The sequence below is a fragment of the Squalius cephalus genome, assembly GCF_949319135.1.
Source record: "Squalius cephalus genome assembly, chromosome: 5".
In the NCBI taxonomy this organism is placed as follows: domain Eukaryota; kingdom Metazoa; phylum Chordata; class Actinopteri; order Cypriniformes; family Leuciscidae; genus Squalius; species Squalius cephalus.
Window position 1 is genome coordinate 34,996,447 of NC_137126.1, and position 11,582 is coordinate 35,008,028.

The 11,582-nt window shown below is 37.7% G+C and overlaps 1 protein-coding gene across 1 annotated transcript; it reads right to left on the reverse strand.

Annotated features, from left to right (window-relative positions):
- Positions 1-1,775: 1,775 nt before the first annotated feature.
- Positions 1,776-11,343, reverse strand: sfrp1a (secreted frizzled-related protein 1a). Its single transcript, XM_079871674.1, has 3 exons — positions 10,508-11,343; positions 7,761-7,841; positions 1,776-2,449 (listed from the first exon to the last, which is right to left on the reverse strand). Exons 1-3 carry the CDS (start codon positions 11,019-11,021, stop codon positions 2,124-2,126), a joined length of 921 nt encoding a protein of 306 aa, XP_079727800.1. The 5' UTR covers positions 11,022-11,343; the 3' UTR covers positions 1,776-2,123.
- Positions 11,344-11,582: the final 239 nt, after the last annotated feature.

The following is an 11,582-nucleotide window of genomic DNA, read 5'->3' on the forward strand; positions in this document are numbered from 1 at the left end:
AGGTGAAGAACCATTTCCAGGCTTAAAACTCACAAAAAAATCACAACATTTGTCATTATTAAAACCGCTCTGTCAGCAACGACCGTGCAATATACTTGGCGGTGTATAGTTGGTAAATGGATATGCCATCAACCAAGACCAACTCTGTGAAATCAGTTTGACAGCTGGAACATAAGAGATTTGTAAGAGGTAGCATTTCATACCATAACCAAATTGAAACAAATACGAAAAGCATGCCTATGGGATTCTTCTCAAAACACCACAGACTGCGCATAAAAACAACAATTAGCTGTATCTGGCAGTCATATCTGAGGATGCAGACAGTTTGATTAACTCTGACAGTCTATTGTACTCATCCATGCAATGGTTTCCAGTGCTGGCTTGTTTTTTTTAACATAGAGCCTGGCCCATAAATCATCTGAAACATGGCAGTGAAATTGCAGTTTATTGAACTTGTGCTCATTGTTGATATAAGACTGTTGCAACATTCCAGACAGGATTAACATGCTTAAAAAACATGCGACTTTAGACAGTAAGAATGAATACTGTTATAAAGTATGTTGAAGTAAAATCACTTTGTGAATAATTTATCTTGGCCAGCATGCACATACTCTATTCTCTGTAATTATGTACCAGTGTGTGTATCTGGCCTGAACTTTTCAGCTGCTACCTGTCATGGCATAACTCTCATTATGAAAAATCCCTCATAAATCATATAGCGCACCAAATTCACAGATAATATCAACTAAGCAAAGTCAACAAGAAAATAATCTTAATGTTCCCAATGTGCAAACTGAATTCTATGAATAATACAAGTGTTTTGTAATGGTGTGACCATACTGGTCAGGATGCTCTGTACATATTAACCACAGAAAATCGCTGTAAATGGAACAATGACTGTATATGACGACAACATAAATGTTTAAGAAACATTTTCTGCCTAAAGTACTAGTTTAACAAAGACTGGAAATAACATGGTGTGCAGAAGACATCAACAGTTTTATAGTGTTTATTTTATATTTGTGCTAGAATTTTATATACAAAATGATTGCCAACATAAAAAATGGGAATTGAGGAACATTGAAACTAAGAGTTCTACACCACAGCAAGATCATTTTAGGGAAAAAATTAAGAGATGCTTTACGTAATGCACACTATGCATTCTTAAATGATTAGTTTAGACAAAGCTTTTGGCTAAAATGTTAAGAGTTTTGCAATTAATAAAACCTCCTTTGCAAACAGCGCTATACACTAACAACAGTAGCGAGTTGTGGGATTATTGGGAGTATTGTTTATATAATGCTATATACTGTTGAGTACTGTTCTTTTATAATCATGTTACTAGTCAGAAAACATAGTTTGTTCTACAGCAGATAAAGTATAGGCCTATGTATACAGTATTCTACCATCAAACAGAATCCATTAGCATCCCAATCATATGGGACTGGGCAATGCAATTCATCATATACATGGATTGAGCAGTGCAATAACTGGTATGCATATATATCTTGTCAATACTTACGGAAAGCAGACCTCTTATTCTTCACTAGTGTCAACAGAGAATTGCTAATCAAGTTTGATGACTGATTGCTTGATGGTCACAGTACAGGTCACAGAAAAGTATGTAACCAATGAACACTGCAAAATAATTTTGTCTTTTAAATTTACGGTAGACTCAATATGCTTAAAGAAATGGCTTATATGGTATTTGCCTTCACAGTGTGTATAAAATTGTACCAAATAAATTGTGAACTATGGGTTGGAAATCTGTCATATTTTAGTTTTTTTGTGTTTTTTTGTGTGTTTTTTTTTTTGTTAGAAAAGAAAGGTCAACAATCAATTGCAGGTGAATTCTGATAATTTCACAAGATATTATCAACAGTTACATATTTGGATATATACAAAAGTGATCAGTTGGTTGTGGTGGAGAGTTTGTCTACTGTTTCATTCATTATCTTTTCAGTCTTAAACAGCACAGATCCAAGACAAAACACCTCAAGTGTTTGATCTACAAAATACATGAGAAATATATATATATAGTATATAAACAATGAAAAATAAAACAATATTTTGGGTTGCCTGGATGTGCAAGTTCATAAAGTAAGTGGGAGCTCTGAGAGTGTTTATTTGAAGACATTCTCATAAGCAGGGCACTTGTGGCTTTTGAGTTTTTTCATGGTCTTTTTGAACTCTTTGCTGGATTTGTCCCACTTGTGAATACCGGTGAGAAGGTACTGTTTGTCCACCTTGCGTCCCATGATAAGATATGTGTTTCCGAGATTTTCTAGCTGCGTGCAGGGGCAGTCGGCTCCGTTCTTCAGGTACAGAGTGAGTTTCTTCAGGTCTTTCTTCTTTAAAGTGCCCAGCTTTAGGGGTTTTTTCCTCTTCTGCAGGATCACCTTGCGATCCATGTTCTCCCGTTTGACCTCCTTGATCTTAGTCTTTATGGCTGTGGATAAAGAGAAAAGAGAGAACTGCGATCAGCTTTCTGAAGTTATCTTCTCCGGTGGGTGGAGAGGAGACCGAAGATTACATCATCTTGCCAGTAAATATTAGTATTCTGTATTTCTTCAAATAAGCCATTGTGTTCATTATAATGACATGGAGATTTTGAGAGCTGCCAGGAAAAGCCCCCACAGTGTTTTTTAAACACTGCTCCCACCTACTGCATCTGTTGTGGTCTATGATATTCCTAAGCTTCATTCAAACTTATGTTGTGTCCGGGACTGTGCAGCGCTCTCACATCTACAAAAAGTCATCTAATTTCTTCAGGCCATGTGCTGGGTTCAAAGAGGCAAAGAAGGGTTTGGGTTGCAAGGGGTATCGCTGGCAGTTCCCAAACGTCCAAGGCCATAAAAGAGAGATTATGCTGCCAAGTAATGCAAGGGGCAAAAGAGAGATGAAGGAATGGAAGAAAAAATGAAGAGAAGGTGTAATCAAGATCAGGCCTGTCTTCTCTGCCAATGGTCTCAGGGCAAAGCCATAATGATACTGGTCTCTCTGTCATGAACTCTGTCAAGTTCAAGAGAAAGCATCGATATCCATGCAAACCAAAACCGCTCTCATTGCTGTATTCTTTTCCCAGGGGGGCAAGAATGTCCCAAATTGCAGCTTCACTGCCCTCTGCCCCTCCAGATGTAACAGGATACTAGGTTTTGTTCCTTTGAATACCTCTCTTATAAGCTTAAGGCAATTAGTCAAAGGTCAAAAATTTTCTAGATGGATATATTGGCTGTAGGTGAAATGGGTCCCATTCAACTGTTACTCCACTGGAGAAAACCATCAACATTTATCAAATATCAAAAGTATCCATGCACCAGTAACTAAAATTATGCTTGATACCTTGATAACTATTTTCCTGTTATGGCTGATAACCAATAAATGGCTGATATTCAAATTCTATACCATTTTGCCAACAATTTATATAATATATAGAAAATATAAACTAAAAAACTAAAATCAATTGTTTTAAATAAATGCTAGAAGTGAATTTAGCATCATTATAATGTACAGTATGTAAATTGATCTCAATTGATCTATTCATTCAACTTATATATTTGCTAAATTATTAGTTTTTTAAAGATTAAGTGATTAATAAAGTAATTTAAATATAAAATGGGGGGCAATTTAAATGAGCAAGTAAATATCTAATATTAACTGATATAGATAAAAAAAAAAAAAACTAATATTGGCCAATAAAATATTGTAAAAAATAAAAAAAAACTCTAATAGTGGTAGGTAACACAGATGTGGTACCAATATATTGTGTAACCCTAAAAGTAACAGACAACCATTGGTAAAAACCAATGCAAAGATTTCATTTAAAAATTATGTACCTTGCCGTGTTTAATTGTAATATCAGACTCTTTTGAATTTTACTAGGTCATGACTGAGTTTACAAGGTAAGTTGACTATGTTGACCATTAAACTCCTGGTTTAATCTTATGCCACATTCTTAGATTTGTCTTAATCTGTCTGATCTGTTAGTAAACTCTCTTTAACCTGTTAATCTTTTCATTTCCTTAACCTTCCAATGCACGAGTCAACTCCACGGTGGTCCTGCCAGAGAGTCAAACTTCAATGGATGTTCCTCCTTCACACCACCTTGCAGGTGATTTTTTTTTTTCGTCCTGGGTTAACGATGGAGAAACTTGCAGAGCGTAACATCTTATCATCTTCAGCTGTCTAACATCAGTGACCCACAAGTGAACTTCAGGCCACCTTCAGAAGAATTTGGTCCAATTAGCAGGCCGATTCTAAAGACCCGTGGAAATGAGCAGACATCTATATTGAGATTTACTGCTAATTATGCTTTAACAACCTGATCAGTCTCCACTGGCTGTCAATGAGCAGACCACAATGAAACTAAATCCTCCCCATATCCTGTTGAACCCTGACTTATATAAATTCTCTGCAGCCTGAAGCGAGAAAATATAATGCGTGGTCATTGCCAAGGAAAGTTAAAGTCCCCATCGAGACCCCTTTTAAGTCAGAAGAGTAGCTCTTAACACTTTAAGACATACTGTAATTCAAAAAGCTACATGATGAAAAGTGTTCTATGCTGCAACCCATAACCTCACATCTCACACCTTCTCACTTCTAATGACTCTTGCAGAAATAAGCCAGTCTTCCCAGTATTATAAGTGCACATGGAAGGGATTAGAGCTTGATCTGAAGTCTATAAAAGGGCTTAGTGTTTGATGAAATAAAAAAAAAATGGTCTGAAGGTTAAAGCATTATCAAGTCAGGCTAGAAAGAGTGTTGCCTACCTCCCACAACCACTTTATCTTAGCTTAAATCCCACTTTAACCCTATGGTGAACCCATTTTCCACTTTGTGTTTGTGAATGTAATCCTTACAAGTGCATGGACATGGGGTACAGTCGAATACCTTCAGATGTGGCTTTACAGCTAATATATGTAACGGCACACTTTTATGAACAATAACAATGGGAAAGCAATAATAGGGTTAGTCTCTCTTGTTCACTGTAATCCAGTGTCTCAAAAAGGGCACGCCACAAAAAAGTGCCACATAAATCAAGCCATGTGAGGTGCCTTTCTAATCTCCCTCAAACTGATAAGATAATACTAGTTAAATAACACACCACTAGACTTCACAGATCTACATCAGCAGAACTAGTTTACTGAACCATGTAAGGATAATAAGCAATATTGTGCTCAAATACTCCACATACAGATGCTGCATCTATATCGCATACCACAAAAACATCAAGCAGGCATAATAACGCTAACATTTCCGAGCACACGCGGTAGATCATATTCTAAACACAAACCCAAGCAGATAATGTTTCAGTCTCAGATGGTCCAAATAAGTACTTCATGCTTGAAAGCTTTGGTAAATATTTGATAAATAAGATATAAACAAAGAGAGCATATCTCAGAAATCGTGCGGTCACAATCAGTGTTCTTTCCAAAATGAAATTAATCATTTTGATAAAAAACAGTTAAAGTATTCACATTTCTTCTGTGATTAATATTACTTAAAAAAAACTTTTAACCTTTGTCCCTGATCTTTGACCTCGCTTCCTCTGTCATTTTGGAGACATGTCCGCAGCCAGATGTAACGATGCCATAAACTCAGTAGGGAGAGTTTGGGCTGAAACAATTCACAAACATGGCACCTGTGGCTCGGGGCGAGCTCCAGTTAAAATAGTGCTGCAACATAGGCTACAGTTTTACTACAGGAAAGCTGCATGCATCACTGACCACAGGATAGACAGCCAACTAAAGTGCGCTAATGCTGTACTGATTTGTCGGACAGCAAAGGTAGAAGAGCAAAGCTGGAATGGCAATAAAACTCTATCCATACTTTGTATTCTGTTTCCATAGTCTTCAAATATATATTCAAAATCTGGATGGAACTTAATGCTTGATAGGAGTATCCAGGGCCGTTCGAAATGTCTAATAAGACGACAATATGTATTTAGGCTGGATGGAGAAACTATTCCTTGCATTTATTTTAATTTAATACTTCACAGCGTGAACCCTGTCTTCCTTCACTGTCTGTCTGTTTCAATTTCCTGGATTAGAAATTTAGCACCGAGGTCACAGAGAGAGTGTCAGTGGTGTTGGTATACATAAAGCTGACCAGAGAAAGACGGCAGCTTTCCAGAGATAGCTAACCCATTTCAAACACTAAATGAAACTTTATGGTTTTGTCAGAGGCTAACCAAAACCAGCTTTTGTTTTCCTCTTCAGAGGAAAGCAGGAAGTCACTCTCACACTGCTCTCCTTTTGTTGAGGTTAACTCCTGCTGTGATTGGCCTTAATGGCTCCAGTTATAGGCTCATTTAACAGTCATTGTTGTTAACCATCCTCAAATCTAAATGCTCAGTCACCCTGAAAATCTAATAATTAAACCCGCTTTTCATAACAGTAGATAATACAGACCACCAATGTATCAATGTCCTACTATACACTACCATTCCAAAAACATTTTTTGTAAAAAAGTCTCTTATGCTCACCAAGGCTGAATTTATTTGATCAGATATACAGTAAAAACAGTAATGTTTTGAAATATTATTACAATTTAAAATAACTGCTTCTATTTTTATCATTTGAAAAAGTAATTTATTTACACCAGTCTTCAGTGTCACATGATCCTTCAGAAATCATTCTAATATGCTGATTTGCTGCTCAAGAAACATGTATCACTACCAATGTGGAAATGATAAATACAGTGATACATTTCTTTCAGAATTTTTGATGAACAAAGTAAAAAATATATATAAATCTTTTGTAATATTATAAATAAATGTCTTTTGATCAATGTAATGCATCATTGCTGAATAAAATGATTAATTTCTTTATCGAATCTGCTGGAGGGTGTAATGGGTTCTCTGATTTACCCCAATGACCAAAGACTAAACTCAGACTTTGTCAGATTCTGCCCAGAGGTCAACCCCTGGGCTGTTGTCACATCCAGACAGAAGAGCAAACATCCCAATTTAGAGCTGTTAGTAACAGCCAAATAAAGACTTTAGGGCCTCTGCGAATTACCTCAATTCATTAGCTAAACAGTTGTGGCCTCTCAAAGGGTAATCCAAACCATGACATAGATTTACAAGGGTTAAAACATTCTGCTGCTGCTGTTTTAAGTGTTTAAAACCATTGCATTGTTCTATTAAAAGTGGTTTTGGCAGTCAAGACAACCAAATATGTGCAAAATAACAAAATCTTGATCCAGTGATTCTAAAAGTGCTTGAATCTGTCCCAAAAGCAGTGTTAATGGCCATGAAATAAAATATCATTCTGGCACTCAACATTTATGGCTAAAGCAAGTTATGACTCAAAATTATGACTTAACACTGGTGAAAGGTGGACCTCATCTTTAAACTAAACTTAACTGAAAGATTCAATATAACAATAAGCAAGTCATTATTTAAAAAAAAAATCATTGCTATGGTTTCCACTCCTGAAAGAATAAAGTTTTCCCTCATTATTCTAACATAAGACATTAAAAAATACATTTAAGATGAGCAAAAACATCTTTATGAGCCTGCTGGGGAAGCAGAAGGAATAGGTGAGTATAGTTCTGGTTCAGGACTGTGTGGTTTTGGCTGTTCTTTCAAACTAATATATATCAGTCTTGGCTGTCTTTCATGCCTGCTCCATTTCCAGAATACAGACGATGAGAGGGGAAGATGGGCTGCACTCTTGGCAAGTTCAGTGTGTGAGTGCAAAATAGCGTGAATGTGTGTGTGTGTTTAATGTGGTTGTTTAATGTATTGGTGTTCTTACCAAATTCACTGGCGCACATGTGCTCCAGAATCACATCCGTTTTCATTTCATTGTCACAAGGAGGACACACTGGAGAGTATCCTAAAACAGAGGACATGCTGTCAGTGAAATATCAGGGAAATTTGCCACAGTAATTGTGACCAAATATTTTATTTTGTATTTATCTTTGGTTGTCCCAAAGAAAATTGTGTGTGACTCTCTGGCAAGTCTGCAATTGACTTTAAACAAAAATCTAAGAATTCAAAGCACAGGATGTATTTCAGGCCCTTTCTCTAATTATCTACCCATAAGGCGAGCTATGGGAATTTCTTCCTGGCTTTCTTCTATTTTTTGAAAGGGCCTGAAATACATCCTGTGCGCTGAATTGTTAGTATACTTTTGTGTTTTGCTTTGCTCTGCTCTTCTGATAGCATTAAAGATTAAAGTAAAAACTTTTTAGATATACATTAAAAACATTTTTTGCCTGTTTCTTTCTTTGCCTGTCACGTGGTAATATGAAGTAAACTAATATGATTGTGTTTTTTTACATTTGTATATAACTATTGTTACGCAGGTTAGAAAAAGGAGGCATGGGACAACACCCCAATAACTGGGGCTGACTGTAATTAGAACAACTATTGTTCCATGAATGCCTCCCTATAGTCATGGAAACAGGGAAATTAACCCTTGAATGAAAACTCTCTTAGTCCCTTTCTTAGATTTTGATTTAAAATCTATTCAAATTCAAGCAAATTATCATTATAATGTATTTTTCAACAGGATAAAACTCCCGTCTGTCTTTAATTATGCTAGACTTTGATTTAATTTCTGTTAACTAGTTGTTTTTTCATTTGAATCTATTTAACAGATTATTGTGGAAATTGCACTCAGGTGAAAAGAGCTTGTAAAGACAGCTGTTTGCAAGGAATTCCAGAGTTCGCAAACATTTTTATGTCACAACTTTTCTGCGTAATGTAAATTATCACCCAATTACAAGCTGCCAGTGGATCAAAATTGTGCCAAAACTAGTATTTTAAAGCAACGCTGAATTTTTGGATGATGACATCAGCTCTAAACTTAAAATGTCCTGCGGAAGATAAAACAGTTCAAATTTCAGTGGCTCTTTTTGAGCGTTACTTTCTCCACAGGCATGATTACCATGCAATCACAAGAAAATCGTGGACAAATGGTTAGGCTTAGCCCCTTGTAGAGAATAGGAAGTCCTTTCTTGTCTTTAACCCGGCACTGCTTGAAGTTTAACAGTGGGTCGATATGTGAGGGAGGGTCTAATGTATTAGTGGCTTTGGGTTCATTTGACTGTGATGCTGACAGCATGTGATAACAGCTGACAGGATCTCTATGGGGTGTTTATTAATTGAACTTCTCTGGTATTCCAGCTTCCAAGCCACCATGCTAGTGTTCTCTCACTCTGTACTGTGCGTCACTAACAGCAGGCTAGGGCAGATGGCTGAAGTCACAGAAGTATCTTCTCTCAGTGTGGTACATCGTTCTGGCACACAGTCTGTTCATACACCATGTTGTAACTTTGGAAATGGAAATTCCCTTGTAATTTATGAGCCATCTACATAAGCTAGTTTGTACTTTCCCTTGTCTGAGACATACAACTATAGGGCTCAAGTGTTTCCATAGGGAAAGTTTGACATTGCCAGATGCCCTGACTTACCTGGTAAAATACTCCACATGACGACAAAAAGATATATACTCTAACCTACATTTGGTTTAAATTACAGGGGAGGTTTTTAATAAGAGTCTCTAAGAGTGTGGAAATGTATTTATTTATTTTCTAACCAGTGAAAATTTGAATTTTCTGCTTAAGTGCCACCAGTAAATAAAAGCAGCTGTTCAAATCTCTCTGTGTGTCTGAACTAAGAGTACTATCCTCCTGCATTACCTTATGAAAAAAATGTGTTAACAAGCACAGCAGGGAAGCCTGGAAGAGGGTTTGCTTTAAAATAGCAGTACATTTACAGAAATAAAATGGTTACTCATATATACAGTAATTCATTTTAAGTCATGTTTGCTGCCTGGCTTCAGTGTCTTTTTTGCAAAGACAATTATCTATTCCAGTTGCGAAATAACACCAAACAAATAGATATGTAATGGTCCGTTGTTGGAACACACCCCAGTGTTGTCCTGGAACTCAACTAACACCCTGAAATCAATTGCTACCAGCTGTTAAACAAGCAAAAACTTAAATATTCATCTATCAACTTTTACAAATAGAGGCCACGTCCCCTGTGTCTTCTACAGATTTTTTTTTTTTAAATAACCATGTTACCTAGAAATGTTCCCAAAACTGAATCATTTGTCCAATCGGACACAAACATGAGGTATTGAGCGCCCAAGAGGAAACAAAAGGTGTGATAACTCTAGATGAAAACCCCCAAATGGACGCCAGTCCCTGAAATAACATTGCAACTGCTTTTAAGAAGTTCAGGTGTTACTTCTCACACACAGCAAAAGGTGAAAGGTTGTAAAGTGGGTAAAATAATACGAAATTGAAACAGTCAGTATACCCTTACAGTACATGATAAAAAGTGCCATCGCTGAAATACACATATGTAAAAAATAATAATATTTTTTTAATTTTCCCCCAATTTTTTTGTATGTCAAAATATGCATTCTAATATATTTACAAGACATGTGTTTGGTTAGCTACACATTTGTCTTCACGATTTAATGAAATTCCACCTGATAAAAGTGAATGAGGCCAAACTGAGTGTTAATAATTAGTCATTTGGACTTACCACTGGGATTGGAGGCCTCTGTGGCATTGGGCGCACTGATGCACACATCACCTTCAGGAAACTTCTCGCAGGTGAGCATCTCAGGCCAGGGAAACCCAAATGCTTCCATGATGGGGGTGCAGCCATCACGAACATTTTCGCAGAACCAGCGGCATGGGTGTATGGGCCTCTCCAGGCACACAGGGGCAAAAAGGGAGCAAAGGAATACCTGAGTTCCCGGGTGGCAGTTCTTGTGCACCAGGGGCACCCAGCTCCCCGCTTGCTGCTTGATCTCAGCCATAGTCTCGTGCTCCAGCAAGTTGGGCAGCAGCATCTGGTTGTAGCCCACACCGTGACAGAGCCTCAGGTCATCTGGGATGTCCACACACTGGGGAGGCTTGTCGTAGATGCGGCCGCCGGTGTACACCTCTGACTTCCAGGTATCGTAGACATACTCAGATGTCTGGCCCAATGAGACCAGTGACATAATCAAGATGATGATCCGCCAAAGGAACAAAGATGCAAGGGACTTCATTGTGACTCCTGGTCAGGATCCCCCAGTCAATGCAGCCCCCAAAAGTGGTGAGCCTTAAGTGAAATTAAGTCCTCTTTGTCTAGAAAATGGGGAGGGAAAGCCAAATACCTCTAAATTTTATAAGACTCCGAAGTCAAAGTATTGAAGTTGTTGAAACTCCACCTCTGAACTGAAGCCCCGTAGCTGTTGCTGACTCGCACGGCTGAGTTGCTTGAAATGCGCAGCGCTCGAGACCAGGGGAGACTGAGACAGCCTCGGCGACCAATAGGAAACTTTCCGCACCTTTTGCTTCTCGTGTGTCAATCAAAGTATTCAATGACCCAATGAATGAGCCAAATCCCCGCCCGCGCGCGTTTCTCTCACTCTCCCTCTGTGGAAACAGATCCTTAATAACTTCATTTTGATAACATTATTCGAGGCATTGAAATGCATGAGGATTTATTCGCTTAAGGCTTGTGATAAACATTTACCATATTCTGAAAAGCCGGCAAGAGTCATTACCTGTAGAGTAAAACATCCACGCATTACCGCGAAACTGGCGTGCATTTTTAATACCAGGCA

Bases quoted from the DNA above. Each gene is read 5' to 3' on its own strand.
- sfrp1a (XM_079871674.1), bottom strand. From the start codon at position 11,021: ATGAAGTCCCTTGCATCTTTGTTCCTTTGGCGGATCATCATCTTGATT. The intron at 7,842-10,507 runs GTAAGTCCAAAT...CCTCTGTTTTAG, and splicing joins AGAGGCCTCCAATCCCAGTG to GATACTCTCCAGTGTGTCCT. The intron at 2,450-7,760 runs GTAAGAACACCA...CTTTATCCACAG, and splicing joins CATGTGCGCCAGTGAATTTG to CCATAAAGACTAAGATCAAG.